Raw genomic sequence first — 26,710 nt, 5'->3', positions numbered from 1 at the left:
CGGGCCGCGGTGCGCGCTGGGAGTTGTAGTGGGCCGTGGGGTGGGCGCCCTGCCGCGGTGCATGCCGGGAGCTGCGGCCTCTGCCCGGCGGGACACGGTTCTCTGCGGGATGCGCCTGGGTGCCGCAGGCCCTGGGATTTGCTACCTGCTCCTTGGGGCTGCTCTTAGTCCCTGTGGCCCCCCGCGGGGCCGGCTCGGCGTTCTGGCAGCCAGAGCGGTGTGGTTCTGGGGCGCGATGCCTTAGAGAGGGGCGGCATCAGCCTCCACCCCAGCACGCGGCCTCTCCTGCTCGCCCCAGGGATGCTCAGAGAAAGTTTAAGCTCCCCTTCTCTCTCGTCGTTAGGTGGAGGCTGCCCCCAGAGGCCCCGATCCCAGCGCTCTCCCCTTCTGTCATTTTCCCCATCCTTCCAGTTTGAAGCCTAAGCTGTTCCTTCAGAAAATAGGAGAGGGAGATTTTGTTTTCAAACACAAGTTTTTGGTTCTCTGCAGTGCAGACTAGCAGTGAAAGTGATCCCTTGCAACTTCACAGGCTGGGAACTGACTGCCAGGAGAACAGCTCTGTGGAAGAGGCCTGGGGCTACAGCAGGACAGCAAGCTGTGTGCAGGCAGGTGGTGTTCCTGGCAGCAGGCTGGCTGGCAGAAGCCAGTAGGTCAAAGGAAGTGATTATTTTGCAGTTGGAATAGGGCAGCTGGTTTGGGGCTCCTGAGTGTAAGGAGGACAATAGTGAACTGGCATGTTTTCAGCAGAGATGGTTGCAGGCTGGAGCATGTGCCCTATGAGGAGAAGCTGAGGGTCTGGGGCTTGTTAAGCCTAGAAAAGACACAGCTTTGGTTGGCAGCAGCCTGCCAGTACCTGTGAGAAGATTGTCAGGAAGACAGAGTGGGGCATGGTGGCAGAATGAGGGGCAGTGAGTATAAGTTGAAACAAGAGAGGAAAAACTGGATATATGAAAAACTTCTTTTCCCCATGAGGTAGGCGAGCTGTGGAGCAGGCTGCCCAGAGAGGCTGTGCACTTTGTCACCATCCTGGGAGACACTTGATACCCAGCTGCAGAAAGCCCAGAGCAAAATGGTCTGACCCCATAGGTGATCCTGCTTGGAGCAGAAGTTGGACTAGAGACCTCCTGAGGTCCCTTCAGACTTGAATAATCCTAAAATACACAAGTGTTGAGAGATCTAGCCTATTGGTATTTCAGGAGGAGAGTGAGTGAGAGCTGGATTTTGTACTTGCATGTTTAGGGCAGCCATATGGTGAGGGAAAGCAACCTTTGTTTATTTGACACATTTAAATTTTTTTTTAATAGTTTAGTGCTTGAAGTATGTATTTGGGATACATTTAAATTTCTTGATGTTGAAAAAGTGCAATAAACTTCTTATTTTTTAACCTATGTTTTCCATTTTCTGCCCCAATTTGATTGAATGTGCTTTAACTGTCAAATGATCCTATAAAAGGTGGCATTTTCAATATCTGTTCCTGTTCTGAACAACGGGTGACTGATGTTCAGTTCCGGACATAGACCCTTGGATTATATCTCACTTTGCTTTAGAACGCAGGTACCCAAAAGAATTTCAGATGTTAAAGGGTATATTTGAGGTTCTACAGGCTCTTGCTTGCAGAACTGGGAAACAAGTGTGGCTCTCGGGGTGGCTGGCTGAGGATTGTAACATGGTTTTGTGTCAGATCATTTGGTTGGAGGGAAGCAGATGCAGTCTACTCCATTTTAGTTAACTTCATGTTTTTCTTCTGAGTTAGGTTAATGCATCCCTGATGTGAAGTAGTGTCATGTAAATCAGTGCTGAATCTTTTAGTTTTAAATGCATAATTTAAAAAAAGATCCACAAACTCAAGTTCAGGAATACATTTTTCAGAAGAGCATATTAGAATATAATTTAACAATCTGAGCATGACTGATGCTTTTTCTTTGCAGTGTGTACATGTTGGAACAGGCAGGCTCAGAGCTTCCAAAGCAGCAACAGAAGTGATCTTAAATGTTCCTGAAACTAGAGTGAGTCCTTTGGAAAACGGCTTGCAAGTAGCTTCTGAAGACTCTGGACTCTCAACATGCACAGTAGGTAACTTGTAAAGGGAAGGGTTTTTGGTTACTGTTCATGTGTGTTCATTTTCTTGTGAAACTAAATGGCATTCTTTCAGTGATTATTATCAATTGTTCCTAAAACTTAAGCTAGGAAATAGAAGTCTTAAAGCTTTTGTAAATTATTTGTGATTAGATTTTTTTGTGAATATGATTTTCTTTTTCTTTGTGTAAGGAAAAAGCCATTTAAAAATAGGTCTTGAAAATCGAGGTGTAGCTCATACACAAAACCTGCAAAGCTGCATTGTCAACTGGTGCAATTATGACTTTTTTTTTTTTTCCCCAATGAGGTTGGACTTTGGATTGATGCTGGAAGTAGGTATGAAAATGAGAAGAACAATGGAACTGCTCACTTCCTTGAGCACATGGCTTTCAAGGTCAGTATGAGTATTGATGTAGAAGGTTACAATGGATTTCAAACTTATTTATCTTTAAAGATCAATGGTAAGAACTTTGTCAGAATTATATAAATACATTTCCAAATTGAGGAGAGAAAAAAAAAAAGTGGACAACTTAGACTTTGGTTTCCATCAGAAAATGAAACTAAAGTCCTAGTTCTGTGTAACTGATGCACAACTATAGATCGGTAACATAGGTCTAATTTTAACTCACTTTAAATTTCTTGTAATAGCCTTATAAGACATAAAGTCCCCCTTTTGCCAGCTTTTTATTTTCATTTGGGAGCATAGTAGGATTTATATCTGACTTTTAAGCTTGGAGAGATTCATATGATGGTTTTCTTTCCAGAAGACTTTTTCTTTCTTTTGACCTCAATTTACCCAGATGAGGAGTAGAAATGATGAGTAAGTGAATTAAAGGGTCTAACCTGATTTGTCTTACTGTTTTATTTCAGGGAACAAAAAAGAGATCTCAGTTAGACCTTGAACTAGAGATTGAGAACATGGGAGCTCATCTGAATGCATATACATCCAGGGAACAAACCGTGTATTATGCAAAGGCTTTTTCGAAGGACTTACCAAGAGGTAACTTCTTTCATTCTTCAGAAAAGCAGCAAAGAACAAAACGCTTATCCAGCTCTTGATGAGAAACTGCAGAGTGATGCTTTTACAGCATAACAGTCCCTTCCTTCCTGGGTGAAAAGTCCTTTCTTGAACTGCACAGGGATGTGAGAATGCAGGTTTGGAAAGGAGAGTGCCAGTGGGGAAGTTGATATTTGAAATGTGTTTGTCTTTAGATTCCCAAAAGAAAATACCCCTTGGACTTACTCCTTCTTTCAGAACAAGTCTTGTCCCCTTGCAAATCTTGATGGTAAATCTTGGGCCACTTGGTCTTTGGGGTGGGTTTTACTTCTGGAATCAGATTTTTCTGGTAGTCTGAAAATATGATTTCTGTTCCCATCTCTATTTTCAATTAGCTGTGGAAATTCTTGCTGACATAATTCAGAACAGTACCCTGGGAGAAGCAGAGATTGAGCGTGAGCGAGGAGTTATACTTCGAGAGATGCAAGAAGTTGAAACCAATTTACAAGAAGTTGTCTTTGATTACCTTCATGCTACAGCCTATCAGAAGACAGCCCTAGGACGGACAATTTTAGGACCCACTGAAAACATCAAGTATGTCCAAATTTGTGGCTGTCTTGAATTGTGTGGTTACTTTTATATATTGAAAAGACTCATTTGAAAATACAGGGAAGTGTCAGTTTTCATTTTTACCCTGGAAGGTGGCTGAAATTGCACTGGATATAGCTATAAGAATTCTCCTATTGCCTTAATTCTCCTGTATGCAAGCATCAGAGGGTACATGAACTTCAGATGTCTACTGCATGTCTTCATTATTTGCTGTATTTTTCTCTTGTTTGTTAAAAATACACATGACACAGAATTGGAATGTTTCTTTTTGCCGTCAGTCAGGTGTTAGGCGTTATCATAAATACAACTGTGTTTGCATTGCTATTGTGGTTTAAACCCGGCTGGCAGCCAAACTCCACACAACCAAACTCAGTCACCCTCCCTTGCCCCAGGTGATGAGAGAATTGGAGGGGTAAAGGCAAGAAGACTTGTAGGTTGAGATAAAAACAACATAATAATTGAAATAACATTATAATGATAACAATACTAGTAATAATAGAAGATACAAATGAGTAATGCACAGTGCAATTGCTTGCCACCTGCCAACCAGTGCCCAGCCCGTTTCCAGCTAGCCATCCCAGAGAAGAGAAAATCTTGAAACCACAACCCCAGAAGAGTGTGAGCTTCCTGGCAAACCCTCCTCTATACTGAGAATGATGTTATATGGTATAGAATATTCCACTGGCTGATTTGGGTCCATTGCTCTGGCTATGCTCCCCCCAGCTTCTTGTGCACCTGCAGACTAGCAGGACATGGGAAGCAGAAAAGTCCTTTATTTCTTAGCAACAGCTAAAAACGTCAGTGTATTATCAACATGCTTCTCATACCAAATGCCATACTGAATCCAAAACATAGCACTATTCTAACTACTACTAAGAATAATTAGCCCTAGTCCAGCCAAAACCAGGACAACTTCTCTTTCAGCATTTGTTTATACCAGTACAGACCAGGAGACTGCTAAATGTGCTGTTTCGAATTGGCATGAGATTTTAAATGGATGCTGTCTCCACCTGACTAAGTTGTAACTCTCATTCCTCAGGAAGTTAGAAGAGCTTTGAAAGGCAAAATATATCAAGTTCCTATTTCCTTTTCAGGAAGTCACCCTTATTTTACCTTTCTACCTCTGTGCACAGCTCTATGCACTGGTAGAACTTATAATTATTTTGATAATGTATTGTTCTATACATTTCTTTCTTTTTACTCTAATAAACTTTATTGATACAGTAGTGATGTTTCCTTGACTTTTCTAGATCCATAAACCGTAATGACTTGGTGGAGTACATAACAACACATTACAAAGGACCCAGAATGGTCCTGGCTGCTGCTGGAGGTTAGTATGAGATATTCACCCTGGGTCATGTGAAACTATGCTTAAAACCATGGTCTTTAAGTTTCTGGGAACAACATGATGAATTACCCATTGTTCAGCAGGTCCTGGAAGTTCATTGTTAGCCCTGCATGTTTTGTGCCTTCATACCCTTTGAACTCTTGTTCCTTTTTCCCCTCAGTAGTATTCCAGAAACATTCTTAAACTGGTAACTAGAAGTGAACTGGAGGCCAGGGTCATTCTTCCATGTGGCCAGGAAAAGAGGGGCCTAAAAGGGGTTTAGTGTGAAAAGGGGAAAGCAGAGAAAGAGAAGTAACATCAAAGCTTGAAATTGAGAACAAAAGGCATCATTTGATGTAATATTAATACAGGCTATTGAAGAGAATTAAGGAGGGTAATAATGATGATCTTACTCTAACGGGGAGGTTTGAGAAATCTGAAAGTGTGGCATTAAAAGGAGGGGAACAGTAAATTACTGCTTGTTTTAGTCTTTAAACTGCACAGCCTTTTAAATTAACTGTTTACTGAGTAACATTACAAAGTATGTGAAACATCTTTGTTCAGGGGTCCCTCACGATGAGCTACTTGACCTGGCAAAATGCCACTTCGGTAACTTGCCATCTGCTCCGGAAGGAGGACTGCCCCCCCTGCCGCCTTGCAGCTTCACAGGCAGTGAGGTAAGCTCTTAGATGACGTTTTGAGCTGGCCCTTCTATCCCCTGTGAGCACAACTGACGTGCTCTCTGCCAAGGAGAGCGTGCTTCTCAGCCATGGACTCAGCTGGTTAAAAGGTTTCCTGCCCCTAGTGGGGGCAATGGAGCAGCTGCTTTCCAAGGCAGTACTTGCCAACCTTTCTTGGGTAAGCATCATTGCTGCCGCTTTGTCTGCTCCATCAGTTCCTGGAGGAATACCTCCCTTACCCCTCCCTTATCCCCTTGTCTACAGCGTTGGAGCATTTCTACTTGTTGAGACTCACTAATTTAAATGGTGGGGCAGAGAACCAAGGCATCTGTGCTCTATTCCCAGCTCTATTCAGATTTTGAAGTCATCAGCTTTCCTTGCTGCTGTTTTCATGAAATTACTTGTAACGGTCTCTATGTACATGGCATTAGGCTTGCTGTTGGTGAAGTGTTCTGAAATCACCACAGGAAAGACTAGTTAAGGCTGATGTTAATTAAAGCTTCATAGGCTTTAATTTTTGGTTCATTATGTGCATGCTTTATAATCCAGATGTGATGGAAATGCCTGTGTCCTGATATGTAACATCCTGTATACATTACCATGTAGAGATTGTACTACAGCTACTCTCATGTGTTCCCACAGATCCGTATAAGAGATGACAAGATGCCCTTGGCACACATTGCCATAGCTGTTGAAGCAGCTGGCTGGTCACACCCGGATACGATCCCACTCATGGTAGCGAATACTCTGATAGGTAACTGGGATCGTTCCTTTGGAGGAGGCGTGGTGAGTGAACCTGCAAGCACCTTCCTGCTCCTCCTGAGGCTGGTGGGCTGGTGAGATCTCTGACCTGGGCACTGCCCATACAGACCCGCTCAAACCTGTCTGATGGCATTCCTGCTTCTTTACCATCCTTTTTTGGAACGGGAGAAGGGGATTTAATCGTGGGTCTGAGAAAATTTGTTGCCCAAGATCTAGCAAAATTTTAGGAAGTGGTTCTAAACCACCAAAATAGAGGTGACTTGAGGTCTGCCAGCCCTCAGAGAAAGTAGGATGTTTCAGAACCTGTGGGTATCAGTAACTATCCCTTTCTTGAACCTAAGTAGCTTTATGTTTTTGGCTTAAGTTTGGGCTGTTACTTGGAAATGTGAGATTACATGCAGGGAAAAGAACAGTTGAGATGAAGAGCTGATAATTAATCTTGTAGCTTCTGCTGGAGCCTCTGACACTACTGCATGTTCTTCATCATTAAAATGAAAACAGGAGACCATGGAGGTGACTAGTAGGCTTTAAAAATCTTCATAAAATAATACATTTTTCTTTTGCCTCAGCAGAATTTATCCAGTAAACTTGCTCAGATTGCCTGCCATGGTAACCTGTGTCACAGTTTCCAGTCCTTCAACACCTGCTATACTGATACAGGGCTGTGGGGACTTTATGTGGTCTGTGAGCCATCCACTATACAGGACATGGTGCACTTTGTTCAGAGGGAGTGGTAAGCTAACAACTCTTTCTCTAAAAAAGATTGTTTTCAGTGGAGGAATAAAAAAACCCATATCAATCATTTAAAGAGAAAATTTTTGTTTGTCAGCTTAGGTTTACCTAGAAAAAAAAAATGCATGAAGTTCTAAACTTTGACACTCAATGCACAGTCCCAGTAGCCAGTTTCTGTCACCCTTACTTGGAGCAAATAGGTTAAAGTTTATGTTTGGTTTTCTTGTTCTGTCCTGAAAGAATAAATAGTAACTGTAGTTAATATAATAGTATTCCTTGTAAAAGAAAATATGGCAGTGATTTTTTTTCTTTTTGACTTGCAAGTCTAGGAGTTACCAAAATGCATCACACCTTTTAGAATACTAAGTCAGTGTATAGTGCCCATGAATTGCATATTTGACGACTGAGAGTGTAAATATTCATGAATGAGAATACTGAATGTGCAATTACCTACAAACACCATTAGTAGTTACCCCTTCTGCAGTTGCTATCCCACATGACATAGCAGGCATGGTGTTACGTAGAGCTCTAGTGAGTAAACAGGGAGGTGAAATCATGTAAGGTAGGTGAGCTGTTACATACGGAATTTTGAAACTTGGGATTCTAGGTAATGTTATTTGTCTAAGGCTTAAATCTATCTAAATCAAAGAAATGTCCATAGGTGCAAGTGTAATGCTTGAACTGCAGATATGATTAGAAAGAGACATATGCTATTTAAGAGCATTGATTGAAAGGGAGGGAGGTTGAAACAAATGTTGAAAGAAGACTTGCAAATAAGGAGTTTCTTTAATCCCATAGCTCACTTCTCATACTGTGAGATCTTTGTAAATAACTTGTGGAGAAAAATGGCATAATTTTAGCTGTCTGACTGCTGTAGCTTAGCACCAGGGAAGATACAAACCATCCCTGTGACAAGAATATGTTAGGATATAGACTACAACCCCCTGTCCTAGTAAAATATTCCTTATGTGGTTTGGTGAATCATTATCTCACCAAGAGGCAGGAAGGAATGGATTGCCTTCTGGGCTAATCACCTCTAATTGTTTGGCTCCTACTATCTATCTATCTTAGCAATAGCTGTTCTCAAGATAGCAAGTATGGACTACACTTGGCTCATAATATTCATTTAATAAAATGAAATACCGCTCTTCTAAGGGGAAGAACTTGCTCTTGGGTATATTGGTATGCTTCCAAAAAACCCTACTCTTATGCTGCTGCTTTGCATGCTGTGGCTTCTTTTCATACCAGATTCTCTTACCAGCTCTAGCTGTAGAAAAGATGTGCCTGGTAGGTGTACTAATGTATATGCATCTCTTTATCACAGGCTATCTTGTTTGCTACAGGTTACCATTATTTAATGTCTTTGGATTTAAACTATTTTTTAGGATAAGACTTTGCACAAGCGTTACAGAAAATGAAGTAGCTCGAGCAAAAAATCTTCTGAAGACAAATATGCTGCTACAACTTGATGGTGAGACTTACGAGAGCTTTTTATTCTTAGTGGAGTTGTATGCTGATAACTGAAACTTATTTTCCCTTATTTTAGGGTCCACACCAATCTGTGAAGACATTGGAAGACAAATGCTGTGCTATAAGCGCCGAATCCCAATTCCAGAACTTGAGGCAAGAATTGAAGTAAGTGGCAGTCATGTTGCAACTTCTAAGTTAGGCTTAAGAAATTTAATTGCTGCAGGAAGTAACAATAGAGAAGTTAGACTCTTTCCAACTGAGAAAAACTTTAACCTGTTTTGCTGTCTTTTCCCTGGATTGTACAAAATTAAGATGATTAGCTCTTAATTCTTTTTCTAGATGGGATTGGTAACAAAGATGTCTCTTTACCCTTTTTAGGCTATTGATGCCCAGACTATTAGAGAAGTCTGCACAAAGTACATCTATGATAAGCATCCTGCAGTTGCTGCCGTGGGTATGTTCTATAAGTTTCTTGACCCACCCATAACCCCTCCACACCAATCAGTATCAGTTTAGCATGTGTCATGGCCAACTTTCTTTAACTTCCAGGTCCCATTGAACAGCTTCCAGAGTATAACAAAATCTGCAGTGGCATGTATTGGCTTCGTGAGTGAATAACAAGAACTTTAAAAAAAGCCCACCCCACACCAAACCAACCCCCCCCAACAAACAACTCCAGCCCTGTTTAAAGCTTTTGAGTTGGGAGAGATGCATCTGAGAAGATTAAAACTCAAGAACCAGCTAGTCCTGTGTATCTGCATAATTAAGGAAGAAGGAAGAAATGAAAACATGTACAGTATTTGCATTTTTATTATAAAACAAAAGATTGTCAGTAAGAGTCATTTCTTGACTTTAGTAGCATTCATCACTTGTTCTTGAGCCGCTTTCTTCGCTTTGACCATTTCAACGAGTTCCTGGAGGAAAAAAAAACAAAACCAAAAACCACCAACTTACCTAAATGTGGAAATTAAGAATGCTGTGTTTTTGAACACTACATCTATTCAGCATGAAACACTTTAGCTCTCAACCTAGTGAGGAATCTAGACAGTTTAATACCTTAAAACAATTTCTCTTAGAAACAAATAAATTCATGAAAGGTCAATGCTCATCTGTTTCCTCTGTAGCAGGAATGTTACCTACAAAAGGCTAGGGATAGGACTTTACCATCTATGAGAGCTTGCTGTCAAATTGTAAGACAGACTTCATGAGACATATTTTCCTTCCCAGCTTCCAGAGCCACTGTTTTCACAAAGGAAAACTTAGTCCTTAGCCCCAAAAGAGCAGTGAGTTACCAGAAAACCCCAAACCAACTACTTTCTCCATAAGGCTCCATTTTATGCTAGTTTGCTGTTGTCAGATACCATCTCTGATAGGGAAAGCAACAGTAGAAGCAAAGGACTCTAACAAGACCTGGGCTAATGACAGTGCTGAAGGAGGTGAGGTACCTTACCTTATATCGCTTCATGCAGTCTTTTTTTGACCGGCCTGGAACAGCTGCTGCTATTTTCTCCCATCTTTCAGGAGTATTTACTGGGTAAGTCTTCAATGCTTGTTCTAAAAGCTTTTGTTCTTCTGTAGTCCAAGGGGATGAATCTAAAGGTGATCCTTTTTTTAAATACAAAAATGACAGTAAGAAAATAATATTTAATAAGGAGTCTGAGATAAGCCTAAGAAAACACTGTAAAAATGATTACAGTTGATTTTAAATCCTTGCAGTTTTGTGATAGTAGTCTGACCTATGAGCTACCCAGAACTAAAAACCTGAAAAAAACCCAAACCACCTTGAAACTGACTGGACAGGTGGCCCTTGGGATCTTTATTTAAAGCCCAGAGAAATTATAGAAGGTAACATCTTTCATTGTCAGCTGTGTGTTGGATCACTGTAACTGCCCTGGGAAGCCACAGCATTAGGGCAGCAGTGCTTTTGCATTTTGTTAAGGAATGCTTAGTAAGGAAACACAGCCTCCTGCAAGTGTCTGGAAAATTTGATAGGAGGTGTTTCAGAGGAGACCAAAACTTAGCTGTAGGATGACCCTGTATCTCAAGTGCATCTGTTCAGACCCACTCTTACCTGAAAATGTAGCACCCTCTGAGGAACAGATAATCTCAGCATCAAACTTAATCTGTTGCCTCACCAGGAAGCACTTCAAACTGTTACTAGTTAACTGTGATTTGTACTGTCTGTACCAGAAACCCTCAAATTCAGTCACAGAGCCTGAATCACTTATGTAAATTTGTAAGTAAGCAAGTCTTATAAATTCTGGATTACTTTCTTACTAAGATACACAGGGGAGACAACTCTGCAAGAAGGCCTTCCTGTTCACCTTTACCTTCAAATCGTTCCGAGGGGGCAGCACTGTCCATCTGAGGCACCACACCGTGTTCTTTTTTAAATTTGTCAAATGCTTTCTTGTTTATATCGTCTTTTTGATGAGGGTCTATGAGCAACAGACATTGAAAAATTATTGCAACAAAATGAAAGCCAGATTATAGTAAGGAAAACGTTGAGCAGCAGATTATTGTAAACTAATAATCAAAAAAACACCTTTAAATTATGGTAAAGAGGCTAGTAGATTTAAAAAAAAGTCTTTCAGGGTCCAATAAACTTTGCTCAAAGTGTCAGGCTGTCCACCCCCTATCCTGCTTTATATTGCTCAGATGAATACTTTCTCTGTGTAAGTTTAAGATTGAAGTTGCAGGTTCAGTGAAATCAAGAGGGATTATTCTTTCAAATTCAGGCTGTGGCACAAAGCTCACATATTACCCAGAGTACAAGCGTGTCAGAGGGGCAGGAACACTGGGAATATCAAGAGTTCTCCTTCTGCAGGTATGTGGTTTGGAATGGTGAAACTTCTTGAAAATTTTTTTTTTCTTCTATAGTGGAATGTTTTGATTTTCCTTGAGAACATATTCCAGAGCTCTCTAGGCTCCATTTAGCACAAGAGGAGATGAGCCACATTAATTTAGGTGTCTTACTCTGGTGTTGAGTCCCATTCCTCTCTTTAAAATATCTTTATAGCTTCATCAACTCCATTTCTTCTGAATACCTTCCTTTGTAGAGAGCTTTCTCGGAGGCAAATTTGTGTCTCTGAGTGTAGAGAGGCCTAGACAACACATGTGGTCTCAACATCTGTGTATTGTTAGGTTAAGACAGTTCCTGAGAGTCACTCAACAGTAGTGACCTACACAATAGCCATTAGGCTGAAAATACTGAATCACATAAATGCTCCTCTAATCTTCCATCTGAACTACATTTCTTTGAGGACAGACAGAGGATTTTCACATAATAGAAACACAATGCGGTTCAAAGAAAAATCAATCTGTATGGAAGCATGCAGGCCATCTTATTACAGAAATAAGGTAATATAGATACCAAGCTTCTGGAGGCTCTTTGCTTTATTGATGACATCTTTTGCTGTTCGTTTTATTCCAGTAGTGGAGTGCAAGTTCATATAATTGGCAATAACTTCCCACCTAAAGCAAGAATTGAAAGGGTAAACCAGCATATTACACAATAGCTTATCTTCACACAAGCTATGATCAAGCTCCTGTACACATTTATATCAACTCCTGAGTTTAAATATAGTTAAATACATATAAACGCTCACTGTAACTATTCTGGAAATCTTCAGTCACTACATGTGGATGTTTCCCTTGAGAATTCAGTCAGCTTGGGTGAACTTCTTGGCTTCCAATACAGAGAAAGGACAGGGTAGAATGTAGATGTAAGTGCAAACCTCTACTACTCAAAACTCTGCTCAGCTGTTGCTTTCCTGAATTCCCTAAACACCTCTGTGATTAAATACCACAGGCTGCACTGAAAGGGCTGAGAAGTTACTAACCCTCATGTCCACTGCCCTCCAGAAGAATACCTAAACATCAGATAACGGGGCTTCAACAGGAGAGAGATGGAACAGCCTAGCCCCAAAATTATTGCCAGTACATTCTTAGAAAATAGAAGGGAACGATCGTATCTAGGCCTGTATTCTCACTGAGTACTCGACTGAGCTGCAGTGCAGAAATGGGTACTGGTATCATCTCCATAAAGAGTATGACAGCTTGGGTTTTTTTTTAAAAGCAAGCATCCAAATCTTGTAATGAGATTCAAGTCTGTAAATCACAAGTGGAAGGCAGCATTTCACTCCTTGGAAAGAACAGGATTTAAGGCACGTGCCTGTTCTTGATGCCTGTTAGTAAGCCAATTGCCAGTGCAGCTTCCTGTGAATCCCAGCCTTTCCCTTTTTCCCCTGTCTCTCCCCTAAAGAGAGCTGGGGCATTTAACTCATATCTCTGGATGTTTTTCTCCTACCATGTAGAGGAGAAACCAGCCACACATTCATTGTGGAGCTGCTGGCAGTAGCTTACTTGTATTCCTGCCCTGCTGCATCATGGTCACTGTTCTGTGCTTTGATGACTGGAGCCTATGCTGTAGTAAGCCCTGTGCAACTACATACCTCAGCACAATCTTGCTGATGGACTGAGGCCCAAGTCTAGGGGGGAAACAATACAGGCCCAGAGTTAACTCCAGTGACCTGTAGAGCATGTTACTAAGACGGGCTGCTCAGCAGACAAAGAGAAGGAGGAAGTTTAAGGAGTCTTCATACTGACATCATATTTTGGGTGGTCTGAAAATACGTTGTATTACAGTTATTATTTAAAATTGTTAGTAGAGCTTTTAACACCAAACCTGAGAAGTACCTTGAGTTAGTCCCTGCTGGAAAGAGGTTTACAGCTTTAATTAACAACTGTAAATCATCTTCTGGCCAATTTTTGCTTCCCCCTCCACCACCAGTGGTTGACTTTTCTGAACTCTTTGTTGCTTGGCGCATACGAGCTTCTGCCTCTTCTTTCTCTCGCCTTATTTGTTCATTTATTTCTTCTATCTGAAGGATTGTAAACAAGCATTATTTATTTATTTTTACATTTTACACTGACGCAAATTCCCCTCTCTGGAATTGCTTTGAGCCTTGAATTTTGCTTAGTTTCTGTTCTGTACATTACACATAAGGAAATGGAGGAGTTCATCTGCTCCAGTATTATTTCCCTCCATCCTGAGCATAAATTTGGCCATCCCAGGTTAGGAACTAGAGAGGAATCCATCACAAGTTCACCAGGAAATTAAATGAACATTCCCAGGATTAAGGCAAAACTTCTGAATCTAGCATGAATGTCCAGGCTAACACAATGACTCATCCACACTGAATACACCGATTCCCAATTCTTCCAACCTAACTGTTACCTAAGCCTGGTTATGCCAGAAATTTTCTGTTACTATGGTTGTACTAAGTTAGCATTAACTGCAGCAACCCAGATTTTAGTTACTAAGTGCTTAGGGTTAGATGGCCATGTGTATGTAGTGCGTTAGCAAGCAATTCAACAGAAGTCAGGTTATCCATCACACATCTCTCTGAACTGAAATCACATCTTGAGACTGTGTTCAGTCTATCTGAGTATGCCCAGTCCAGTCTTGGCAATATTAAAAAAAGCTATGCACTCATGCCTGTTGGCACGATGCTCAAAATAGGTTTCTTGCTGTCTATCTCATAATAATCTTCCTGGTAAAAGGAAAGTTATCTGATTGATAGATAGTTTTTATTAGTGTAAAGTGGAACAGTTTTAACAGACAGAAAGGTGACTGTCCTGTGTTTAGAACACTTTCCTGGAGACTGGGAGTTTGGATTCAATCCCCTGTAGAACAAGAGGGATTTGAGTCTTAGGTTGTCTGATGAGTAAACCTGATCCTCCACTGGGGACAGATCATCTTCCCCACCAGGAAAGAAAGTTCACAGCTATGAATCCAAAGTGGATGAGAGAAAGCACCTTATTCTTTCTGCAGGGTGTAGGTTCAGCCTTATTAGTCCAAAATGGCTTCTCCCTGCTACCAAATTTAAGCAGATCGTTGCTGAGTTTTGTAACTCCTGATCACAAATGTCTTGCTTTTCCCATACTTTGGTATCGAACTCACTGGCCCTGCCAGTGCCCAGGGCCTGCAGCACTTAAGTCCTTTTGTGGATCTAGCCCCAGGTCATGGATCCTAGACAGGATTTTTCTTTCATAACAGAATAGGTTAAAGCTGCTCTCCTTCCCCTCCATTAATTGCTACCCATTGTTGGGCAAAATTAAATTCCTCTGCTGTTTCTGTATACTGTACAAATAGTAGGTTTTCTGTCCTTTATTAATTAAAAACATACACTTTTCTCTCAGCTGGCCCTGGTTATTTCACCAGCCATGAACTGCACTATGTAAAATGGAGCAGAGATCAATGCCTGGAGACTCTGAAGCTCAGGTCTTTGTGTTTAATGGACAGGATTCCACAGCAGCTATGTTGTATCTTACTTTGATTCAGTCATGTAGATTTCACAAATCAAATTACTCTGTTATTTTGATTTGACACTCAGCATAATTACCTGTTTTACTACAGCCGCCTTTCCTCCTTCCCTTGTTGTGGATGTAAGTGCTTCATTCAAGCATTGCAGACTAAAAATAAATTATTAAGTTACAACAGATAGCTAGTAGAAAGATGGGTATCAAAACGAGCAGAAATCAGCAGCAGGAAGACTTACCTTGCTAGCTCAAGACGATCACAAAGCTTTTCCACCTCCTCCATCATTTTAACACAATCTGCCTCATTATCAGAAAAGTAATTCCAGTTCTGGAAGCAGAAATACATGTTCTACAAAGTTCTTGAACTTTATTGTCCTGTTCCTTCAGACAAAGGCTTAACACACAGCATTCTTCAGCCACTGCTGTGTTTTGACCTATTTGGTCAGCTTTACCATACAGTTTTGAGTTATGAGTAAGTATGTGTTTTAGTAAACCCACTTTCTGTACCCATCTCCAGCCAGAAACAAGTAAGCATGTGATAGGGTCTGATCTAAGCAAACAGTAATTTCACTGATGTAACCTATATTTTACTATAATAATATTTAAATACCTTGCATGTCGTTCTCAGTTTTTGTCTTTCTTTCTTGATTGCTTTTTTCTGTATCTCTTTTTCCTTTTTAGCCACTAATGCTTGTTGCCTAACTTCTTCTTCCTCCTTTTCTTTTGCTAACCGTGCTGCTTCTAATTCTGCTTGTCTTTGCTGCAATCAAAAGGAAAAAAACAAAGAAAAAAAACCCTCTAAGTCACACTGTTATAGGGCCATTCAACATTAAAATATGCTGCTTGTGGTTTTGGTTTTAATACATCAATACTTTAATGTTTGGTTTTCTAAGAATTCTGAGGGAGGTAATGCTAACTGGTATATGTTCATCAGCTCAGATATTCAGTATGAAGACCCCTGGTTTATAAACTGACTTCCTTGATTCCTTGACAACGAAGATACAAAACTATGAAATTTCCTATCCCTCTCCAAGAGTATAAGCCTGGAAAAATGCAGTAATCCAACCTTTCTCCTGCATCATTAACAACATAATATCTTGCAGTGCTCCAGTATTGTCTTTAAAGTCACTTTTTAGTACCTTACAGTTCCCTTTTATTCCTAGTACTGTTTTCAGAGCCATCTTTTCCAAGCTATTAATATTAATCAAACATGTTGTGTTACCTCAAAGATTTTCATACCAGTCAACCATACACAGACCATATGCCCAAGGCAAGTGGCTGTATCCATTTTATGAGAAAGGAAAGTAGGCCACAGAACTTAACAACTACCTCTAAACCAGAGGAAGTGTAGGCAACAACAGAACTCAATTTAGAAAGTTTTTGTTTCAGATCTGTGCTCCTTGTTTTCTTCTCATTCTCAAAAGGCTGTCAGTCTTGCACTGCCTGTTGCACAAGGAACAGAAACAACACATCTTTAAACCCCAATACAATTCTAACATTAGCTTTCTGACACATCTAGAAGCTGAAGCAGTGGATCAAGTGTGAATGAAGCAAGGTTCTTTAACTCACATAAAGCAGTTAACTTACTTTTTCTTTTGCCTCCTGTTCTTTTCGTTTTGCTTCTACCTTTGCTTTTTTCTCTGCTTCTTTCTTTGCTTTTTCTTCCTCCTTAAATTTCTTTATCCTGGGATCACAGCTGTATGCATTGTCTGGCAGAAGAAAGGATGCATCATTACAAAAGAAAAACAGATTTCCACTGCTAGTTAACAAATCTGACTTTAAAAAGCAGCAGTTTGCATGCTCACCAACAAGTGTCCTAATTCTGTTCATTTCTTCTTTTTTTCTTAATGCTCTGGCAGCTCTGTTCTGCTTTTCAATCCACCTCCTTTCATCTCGACTAAAAAGGGAAAGCATAGTTAGTTCCCTACATGTAATACCCTATAGTGTCACTCTGTTAGAAATTCATCATCAAACTTTTAAAAAAAAATGTTTCCCCACACAGATGCTCTTCTCTGAATATTTCAAAAATAGACTTCAAAAAATTATGTTCCAGGCCTCAGGCTCCTGTCAAAAATGCTAAATGTTTACACAATTACATAAACCTGACAAAACAAGCTCCTTATCTGTCATTGCAAGGAATGAGATCATGGACTTGATTTCCGAAATGCAATCCACTTGTTGACCTAACATTAAACCCAAGCAAAACAACTGAAATGCTGGTATATCGTTTAATTAAAAGGCAGCAAGATAATCAATATCAAATTATCTCTGTTTTACAGAATACAAGTCATGTCAAGTCAACCCATCTGCACAGAAAGAACACTTTCCACGAAGCACCATGACACTCTAGTAAAATCATGCCAGATTCAGGCCAGTAAAATACAGCTCAGGTTAAACAGATTTAAAATCAGCTGATGTAATAATCTGAAAATATTTGTCAGTGCTGTCAAGAAAGAGGTAAATTTTTAGTGGGGGTCTATATCCTCATCCACACAACCAAATACAGAACGATGTATCTTAGAACAAAGAAAACAGTCCCTATAAGAGGAGGAGATTACTACAAGTAGATAGAAGGTTTAAAACACAAGCAACATCACCGTTGACAAGAAGCGGTAAGAAAATCACAACCACCTAAACAGAAGCTGAAACATAGTTGTCTCTCAAGTACAGATACTATGTACCATTTATCTAAACATTTTTTAAAAGGACACCAGTGACAGGAATAAGCACAAAAAAAGAGCTATGCAAATAATTCCAAGACCCTTCCAATGAGAAGCCTAGAGATTAATCTGTATGATTTATCAAAAATACAAGTGATAAGGAATTCATTACAGTGCCTTCACAAAATCTTCACAGGAGACAGAACACTGGGTCCAGAGGCTCAGAAAATTTAATAGCCGAAAAAGACGTAAGAGAAGAAGAATGAATGCCTAGCTACAGTCTAAATGACACAGGTTTTAGCCAAAAAGCCAGCTAACCACTGAATCAAACTGCAAAATTGATTTCTATTCAAACTTGCAAGAAAAGGTTAATACAGTGCAAGTTATGGTTATACAAGGATGACTAAGTGAAATGTTGCATCCTGTGAAATATGTGTTAGACTGATTCGGTGCTCTAACTTGAACATTCTGTGATTATAACTGTAGGAAGAATAAAAACAGAATGTATTTTCCAATGGCAACATGGTCCCAAGTAATTCAGCGACTATCACTGCATTAACAAATACACAATTTTTATTAACATCAAACCATTAGAACTACTCTGTCTAAATTCTATAAAGTATCACTTGTCTCAGCACAGTTAAGAAAGAGTTGAAATGAGAAATGATACCTGCTTACTCCTCCACTCTGTTCTGGCTCTAGGTCCAACCTTGTGTTTGGGACTTGCTAGAACTGCAAGTCTGAACTTAAACATTCAAAGCACCTCAGAAACACTTCTGTGATGCAAGCAAGAACTATTTCAATTACATAAATAAGACAAAGATAAGCCCACAGTCAGTCCAGTTTAAGTCCATGACTGATGACTAAGCTAGGAGAGTGGAATTCAGTCCTAGTTCAGCTACTTTTCTTCCTATGACTTACAGTCTAATAGAAAGTTGGAAAATTTTGCTGTATCAACATCTCAGTCTCCTGTCAAATTTATTTTTACTTACATACCATTCTGCTTTTTCTTTTTCCTCTTCATCTAAATAGGAAAACTCTCTCCAGGAATCAAAATTATACCTAAAAGGAATAAAAAAGGAAAACAGCAAAACTATTACAAACAATCTACCTTTTTTCTATCAGGTTTTTGTAGGCAATGATACAATTTAGAATACATAATTTATAATTATACCGCACCTACAGTGATTCCATTGTGTTAAGTCAAAACACAAGAGGCTATTGAAAGTAATGATTTACATTTAGCTGTACTGTAGGACAGAGTGTATTTTAGGACAGGATCACTATCACCAACTCTAAATGCCTACAGTGCCATTTTCTAAGCTCCCATTATATGCAGTGGAGATATAGTGCAGCCTGTAGAGTTCAGAGATAAATTAATTTAATCTTCATATAAGCATCCATATTTAGCAGATAAAGTCAAGCCATAAACTCTACTGACTTTTCTGGACTAGACAAACCCCCCTTAACTAGGAGCTTAAATACCTAGTAGACACCTCCACTGTAAACATGAATTAAGTGATATGAGCCCCACTTCTAGTCTGTGGGTCAACTCGGTTCACAGCCGTTGTGGTCAGAGAAGCATCAGAGGCTCCTGCTGCAACTGTGAATTTACAACATAGACACATTAGCTAGGAGAAAGCCAGCTTGGTTTATGGAAGGCACCAAACAGCTGTGGGGTAATTTTGTGACTCAACAACCTACATAAAAAGGGTCTACAAGCCCTTTTTATCACGTCTTGAATACTGTGAATAGAAACTGAGGTATTGGTTAACTTACCAGAATGAATAGAATGCATCTACTTCTTCAAATGATGAGTTCATGTCCCCAAGTTTAGGAACATTTTTCTTATTTGACCACCTGAAAATAAATGGATATAATTCAAGAAAGAATATTTATAATCTCACTTCATAACATGGCATGTCTTAAGTACAGAATCAAAATACCAGGTCAGAGGCTCCCTCCCCCCAACACAGAGGGGCACCAGGAAAGACAGAGAAAACAGAAGAGTTCCTTCTAAACATCCTCCAGATTAGGCCTTTTTTGGGGAGCTCCCCCCGAAAAGCAAACTCCTCCTGCCTGAGTTTGATGTGCCTACAAGGAAATTTGATGGAGCACAAACTATCTTTGTAGGTATTCAGTTCTCCATACACATTCTCCTGGTAGAGCAGCCTACAGAAAGTGGACAAAAGGTGTTCTGTGAATGACTGGGCTCTGTGGTAGGCTACAGGAAATTTCCCACAGCTTCTCATGGAGCACGAAGGAATAATGCATGCTCTGCTTCCATTCCATTTTTTCACTACAAAGAGGAAAATCCTCCATAGGCTCTAGAATTTGTTATTCCATGACAGCATCCATTTCCAAGCAGAGAAGGGAATGACCCATCTGACAACCACAGATCCAGGTCTGAATCTTTGGGATACTTGATGAAAGATTCAATAAATTGTCTTTAAATAATCAACAGATTGTTCGGAATGTGTCATAGAGTGCCTCACACAATAAAACATTTTTTCATACAGGTAAAAGGTGAAATAGACTTCTATTGTGACAGCCTTAATACAAACTTAATTGGCAAGCATGAATCAAATGCAGAAAAAAAGTCACACACCTTAAGAGAGAACCACCAAATATTGATGGTTACATTTATCTTCTCTTTTAACCAGCTAAATTGTGAACATAACTATTGTCTTCTGTTAATTTCTCACCCTCATAAGAAAATCATAAAAAAAGGAATTTTTAGTCAGTAGCATACACACACTTGGTATAGTAAATAAATACGATGAAACAATGTGTTGTACAAAAAGGACAGTAAGTAATATGGAGCTGAGAACAGAATTTTTAATTTATTTTATGGGTCACTCAATGCCACCAGCATGATGGTTCAGATTATTTTTAAATGAAATAAATAATGGACTATTTTACTTGTATTACATTTCTAGCAAAGTAATGCATCTCCCAGCATCCCTTAAACTCATACATGTTACAAACACAATGCCAGAAGAGCTTGCAAATGCTGTTTCTCCAGTAACAACAAAGGCAGTCTGACATAGCTTACCTGGCATTCCTTTCAAAAACTGGTGAAAAAACTTCAAAGAAGTTTTCTTTTGCTTCACTTTTGGAAGGTACAGAGTTATCAAAAGTAGGGTCTATGCTGTTAAATGCTCGTCGTTTCACAGGATCAGACAGTATTTCATAAGCTGAAAAAAAAGTTACCAGACATAAAATGTGAGACCAAAGTGAGTCTTCTCCACAGGGTTGGAAAGTTACAGAAAAGATTCTAAATGTTTAAAAAGATGTTCTCAGAGCTGTGTTTGATCCATCATTCTCTACGACTTGATATTTAATACTTTTAGTGACACCAAATAGCACTGCTGTCAATTCCTGTTAAACTAAATAGGAAGAAAATATTTATGAAAAACAGCACATTTAACTATTACAATGTAACAAACCAGTTTTTATTTTAAATAATCTTATAGCAGTGAATTTGTTTCAGGCACTGGGAGTTTGGACATGACATCTTCAGGCTTTTATCCTATATGCCAGATCCTTGCAGATAAATTCACAAAACAGTCTGCTAAGACAGACATGGTATAAAAGCAGTCCCTGAGTTAATATGATGTCAGAACTGGCAAGAGCAGGAACCATTCATTAGAATTTTTGCAGCTCACAATGAAGTTGTACTGAGACTTGGTGTTGTGGTTTAACCCAGCCATCAGCTAAACACCACACTCACTTCCCCCCAGTGGGATGGGGGAGATAATCAGAAAAGAGGTAAAACTTGTGGGTTGAGACAAAGACAGTTTAATAGAACAGAAAAGGAAGGGGAAATAATAATAATGGTAGAAGAATATACAAAACAAGTGATGCACAATGCCGTTGCTCACCACCTGCTGACCAATGCCCAGGCAGTCCCTGAGCAGCAGGCTGCCACCCCCCAGCCAAGCCCCCGCAGTTTCCTTGTTCAACATAACCCCATACAGTATGGAATAACCCTTTGGCCAGTTTGGGTCAGCTGCCCTGCCTGTGTCCCCCCCCAGCTACTTGTGCACCCCCAGCCTCCCCCACTGGCAGGGCAGCATGAGAAGCTGAGAAGTCCTTGACAGTGTAAGCACTGCTCAGCAACAACTAGAACATCAGTGTGTTATCAACATTCTCATCCTAAATCCAAGACACAGCATTATACCAGCTACCAGGAAGAAAAATAACTCCCAACTGAAACCAGGACACTTGGAAAGAATGCAGAACACCACATAGCTACTAACCAAACCATGCATGTGCTCCCAGCTTTCCCGTTCCTTACAGTCCTGCAGTTGGGGAGCATCACATTACTGAATCTTATAACCTGGAAATCACGCACTGTAGCTTCAGTAAATTCTTGTTTTCTCTCAAGGAAGCATGGAATTATTTGGTTAGTTCTAGCATACTATTTTTTTATTAAGAATGAAAAGTCAAAGGAATCAAATTTGCATTGTGATCATTTGTGGGCTTCTCTGACTGCACCCCTGGACAGAGACCACTGCACTGTGACAGATCTGGAAGGTGGTACGATAGGGGAGACCTTGATGCTCTGTGCTTCTGTAAATGGATCTCACTACACCTGTTAATGGGGAGAGGAAAGATTCTTGCAAGGGACCACCAACGAGCTGCTGCCTGCCAGGCTTCCCTTCCCCTCTGGCAAGGGACCAATACTCTAAATGACCCTAATGATTCTCTACATTGCAAGCTAGGAGCTTCAATAACCCTCATACCATTTTCCTGATGCAAGAAATTCTGTGCACATCCACTGTTCCTTTTCCACTTAAGAGATTTTCCTTCCATACAGATCCCCAATTCCACCCCCACATACTCAGTTCCCCCAGCACTGTACCTCCCACTCACTCCTTTGTGGGACCCAGTTCTGAATCCCACCTACACATTCCTGCCTTTCCAAGTTTCTTCTTCCCATTACCACTTGCTCCTAACTCCAGATTCCCCTTCCCTACCACTGCATTTCTTTCCTCCAAGGAGCTGCCTGGAAGCATTACTCCTCTTCCATGCTGCTTTGTGCCTTCTTTTCTGTTTATTCTTAAACCTAGATTGTAAGTGGTGAAGGGGAAACCTATTTTGCTCCTTGAATGTAGAACACAGAGTATATTCCTGAATTCAGGTGTAGGTTTTTCTTATTGTAACTATCTGCCCGTTTCTGACAGGATTGCAACTATGGGAAAGAGTTTCCTTTGGCAACGTTTTTTCTTTCTCACAACTCTCAAGGCTGAAAAACAACATTAGCTTGTCTAACATAGCATCTAACATTTAAACTAGCATTGTATGAAGACACTCAGAAAAAGAAAGTTTAGAATACACAAATTCCAAGATTTCTCCCCACCCTGACCTTATTGAGGCAAACAAAATTGTTTAAAATAAACAAAAGCACCGAACTCCAAAGCACTTCTAGAGGCCTAAGGCATACACCTACAGCATTCCCTACGGTTCTGGAATCGACCAACAGTGGTGTTCCAGGTCACTGTAGGCCAGAAGGGAAATGTTATTCAACGGAGTTCACTCCGTCATCCATGGGCAAAAAGCAGCTGAAGAAACTGATATCCTACATCAAATCAACAGATGCTCTGTTGGCAGAGTAAGCACATTAGAAATCAGATTTTTCGAATTGCTGTTGGTGTCCCAGGGGAATGACTTCAGAGCACACCAGTTCATCCCACGTACATGGCTACCTCTAGTGGTTCATCTTTGCTGCTACAAGGATTCACATTTTGGCACTGAGTGGCATGGTCGACAAACGTCTATCAGTTGCATTCCCATACTGCTTCTACCAGCAGGGAAGTTTTATTAGCGTGATCTCGATTTATTGATGCAGTTTTCTAAAATGGAGCAAGAACTTCTCTGGCTTTTAGGTAATTGACAATTCTTTAAAAGCCTAATAAAACATTACAATTAAATTTCAGATTATCAAGTAGATCCAGAGTGTATCTCAAAAGAGATCAATTGCTTACCTTTAGTTATGCATGTAAAATAATCATTATCACCTTCTCCTATCTGTTCCCCTGCAGCTTTTCGCTTGTCTGGATGATGTTTCAAAACCATGGATTTATCTACCAAATAGATGCATTACATTCAGAAAGACTTCATCATCAACAGTTTCTCACAAACTATGAAGTAATACAATAAGTCCAACTGACATTTCTCTAATTAGATAGTTAAAAAAACCCCCACAAAACAAAACCAAACCCCAGAAAACATTGGGAAGAAAACAGATAGGAGTTAATGAACTTTAACACTACTATCAGAATTTAAATTATTTCAATTTTGCTGGGACACAAAATAACCACAACTGAAAGTCTATTCCACCTTCACCAGCTGAAGAAGTACTGATTTTCTGAGACTTATTCTAATATTATGCATAACTAAGTGCTTCAGTAACTCTAAGCATGCAGTTAGCTTCAAAAAGCATAATGCAGTTTCAGGGCCTTAATTGTGCAAGACTGTATAATTCCCTGTGCAATCATACCGAAAAATAAAGAAAAGCAATGTAATTTCAGTTGTTACTTCTAATGAAAAGCAAAGTAGCTCAGATAAAATAAAAATTGTATTCTATCCCTTTACTCAAGTTCTGAACACATCCCAAGATGAAATGCAGCAAGCAGATTACAGCCGTGAGGCTGGGAAGACTGCTGCACTTATCCATGGATAACATTAAGCACCCTCACTAACACATACAGAGTAGCTACTAAAGATGCTACCGAGGTTGTCTTAGTGTTTAAACAGTAAAAACATTTTAAACTGATTTCTTTCACAAAAGGACTAGCCATATTACCATATAACATAAAATGTACCTTCCTGGCTCACTATAAAATACCAGAGAGAAGGTATCATGTGATTAGTTAGAGCAACCTGCCTTTTGAGAAACAAACCAGAATCCTTGTTAAAAATAGGAAAGCACAGCACATACTGGTGAGAAAGACTCGCATCTCTATACAACCATGATATAATTGAATGCTGTTAGGATCCTGAAGAGAGAGATGCCCCAGCTTCCTGAACAAGATTAGTGAGACCACTAATCATCACCAGAACAGGTGTTGCTCTATGCTGTATTAGCACATGCTCCACAGTAGTGCTGCTAAGCAACACATACCCGAGGCAACATAATTTCCTGTTCCAGCTGGTAATTTGCTAAATTCCACCCATTTCCATTTGGGAGTAACTTAATCTTCACCTGTGGTTTCACTGGGGACAGTGATTCTACATGCACCAGTACAGTTATACAGGCAATTGCCTGCAAGAGCAATTCACAAAATCATCAGCTTATTTCAGACAGGCTATCAAACAATTTTCAGAGTACTTTTAAAAATCTTCCTCCACTAAATACTTGCATCCTCCTTGCAAAGTCAACTCTTGATTGCATTGCTTTCTAGAAAAAAGTGTTCTGAAGACCAACATGTTCCTTCACATGCAAATACCATAAAATACCCCCAATCACCTGCATTTCTGAATCACATCATGATTTAATACACAGGACTCTGGTATCATTAAGCAGCACACTGGCACTTCCAAGTTCTATTGTTCACTTACACAAATACCAAAGAAACTTAACCTCACAAGACTAATGGCCTGGTAAGATCCTAGAGATCCAGCCACAGGAGCTCTGGTTTTGACATGGTAAAATGGCCAAAGAGCAAAACTGAGCTTCTCAGTGGCCTAAGTAACTTTTAGTTACTTGAATATCTTAAAATTCAAGAGCTGCTGCTCCATTCCCATGCAATGCTCAGTCTAATCAGAATGGTAACAGCATCATACTTCTTAAACATTCACAAGCATTAATGTGGCAGCTAACTGCTGTAAGGGGCCTTCAGGGTACCAACCTACTGAAATACACAGGGCAGGGCTACCTGTATTTCTCTGCCTCTCACTGAGCCTGACTGCAGACTCAAAAAATGCAGAAATGTACAGTTATAGTCTCAAGGTCGTAGACAGAAAAATACACAGGCAAGAAAGCTAATATGTGAACTTAGTGAAATTTCTTAATTCCCCTGCCTGGAGATTTTTGATCTGGGATATGAATCTAGAAGGCTGGTAAGCAACACAAATCAAAGAGCAGGCATTTTTAGGCCTGTGCAATAGTAAAAAGCTTGTCCGTGACATGTGGAAAACTGTTGTGTACATCTGAAATAAAGGTACTTACGAGCTGCTTTGATTTGTTTCTGAGTAGCCCTGTATCGTATATTTCCTAGACCAAGAACAGCATAATGGTCTTGATTCTGAGAAAAAAAACAAACAAACAACGAAAGAACCTCAATGAACATTGATAATTGCAACCTAAAAACTCACAACACATGAAGAAAAAGTTATCCTCCCATGTTTTAAAAACAAGCAGCAGAATTCCTCCCTTTCCCAATAAATATCAGAAAAATTATTGAATAACAAATATCAATACATTAAGCCACTGTTACTGAAATTCGAGTAGCTTAATCTAAATTGGATTAAAGCACTGAATCCCAGAAAGTTCAATTATTGGAAAACTAAATTGCTGTCTTTAATATTAAGAGTGCTAATGCAACTCCAGAATAAGGGAGGCAGTAACAGGAAGAAGACAGACTTTTACTGCTTACAGGCAGTAAAATGAAAAACAACAGTTCAAGAATAAGATCTTATCTTGATATGTGCTTGCGTTTGCCCTCATCAACTGGTTATATGTGGAAAATATAACCCAGATATAACACTATAAAGAATACAAACCAATTCAGATGGGGGTGGGAGAGGAGGAGGAAAGGGATCTTCAGCTGGGAATGGCATATAACTATGACAGGAGATTCCCAGCAAAAATTAATTAACACTAATCTATATCAACTGAATACCTTCCAGTCCTTTGGATCAAGAGTTTTTAACATAGGAAATTCTTCAAGCTGCAGTTCTTCATCCCCTGATTCTTCAGAAAGTTCCTTCTCATCTTCTAGCTCCTGGAAGGAGGCAGAAACATTTATGTTTCTCCTCTTAATAAATGCTTCAAACCATCTTCCCACAGGTTCCACTTGACAGAGTACTGATGCTATAAGCAAAAACATAAAAGGAACTTCACCTT

General features: G+C 39.8%; 2 protein-coding genes across 2 annotated transcripts; one reads left to right on the top strand and one right to left on the bottom strand.

The window, feature by feature from the left end:
• Positions 1-1,904: 1,904 nt before the first annotated feature.
• Positions 1,905-9,309, top strand: PMPCB (peptidase, mitochondrial processing beta subunit). Its single transcript, XM_026868009.1, has 12 exons — positions 1,905-2,069; positions 2,384-2,470; positions 2,947-3,076; positions 3,469-3,667; positions 4,933-5,012; positions 5,574-5,686; positions 6,332-6,475; positions 7,024-7,184; positions 8,569-8,654; positions 8,730-8,818; positions 9,032-9,107; positions 9,203-9,309. The coding sequence occupies exons 1-12, from the start codon at positions 1,905-1,907 to the stop codon at positions 9,265-9,267; spliced, it is 1,395 nt and encodes a 464-aa protein (XP_026723810.1). The 3' UTR covers positions 9,268-9,309.
• A 104-nt stretch (positions 9,310-9,413) lies between these two features.
• On the bottom strand, positions 9,414-26,710 carry DNAJC2 (DnaJ heat shock protein family (Hsp40) member C2). Its single transcript, XM_026841128.1, has 16 exons — positions 26,487-26,710; positions 25,814-25,889; positions 23,628-23,726; positions 20,693-20,834; positions 19,417-19,497; positions 18,634-18,699; positions 16,783-16,874; positions 16,565-16,686; positions 15,588-15,737; positions 15,217-15,305; positions 15,061-15,130; positions 13,352-13,536; positions 12,027-12,127; positions 10,984-11,091; positions 10,104-10,258; positions 9,414-9,567 (listed from the first exon to the last, which is right to left on the bottom strand). Exons 1-16 carry the CDS (start codon positions 26,691-26,693, stop codon positions 9,493-9,495), a joined length of 1,818 nt encoding a protein of 605 aa, XP_026696929.1. The 5' UTR covers positions 26,694-26,710; the 3' UTR covers positions 9,414-9,492.

Source organism: Athene cunicularia (assembly GCF_003259725.1).
Source record: "Athene cunicularia isolate RWA chromosome 1 unlocalized genomic scaffold, athCun1 chr1_part2, whole genome shotgun sequence".
Classification (NCBI taxonomy): domain Eukaryota; kingdom Metazoa; phylum Chordata; class Aves; order Strigiformes; family Strigidae; genus Athene; species Athene cunicularia.
The sequence above is the reverse complement of the archived record's forward strand: the minus strand, read 5'-3'. Positions and strand labels throughout refer to the sequence as shown.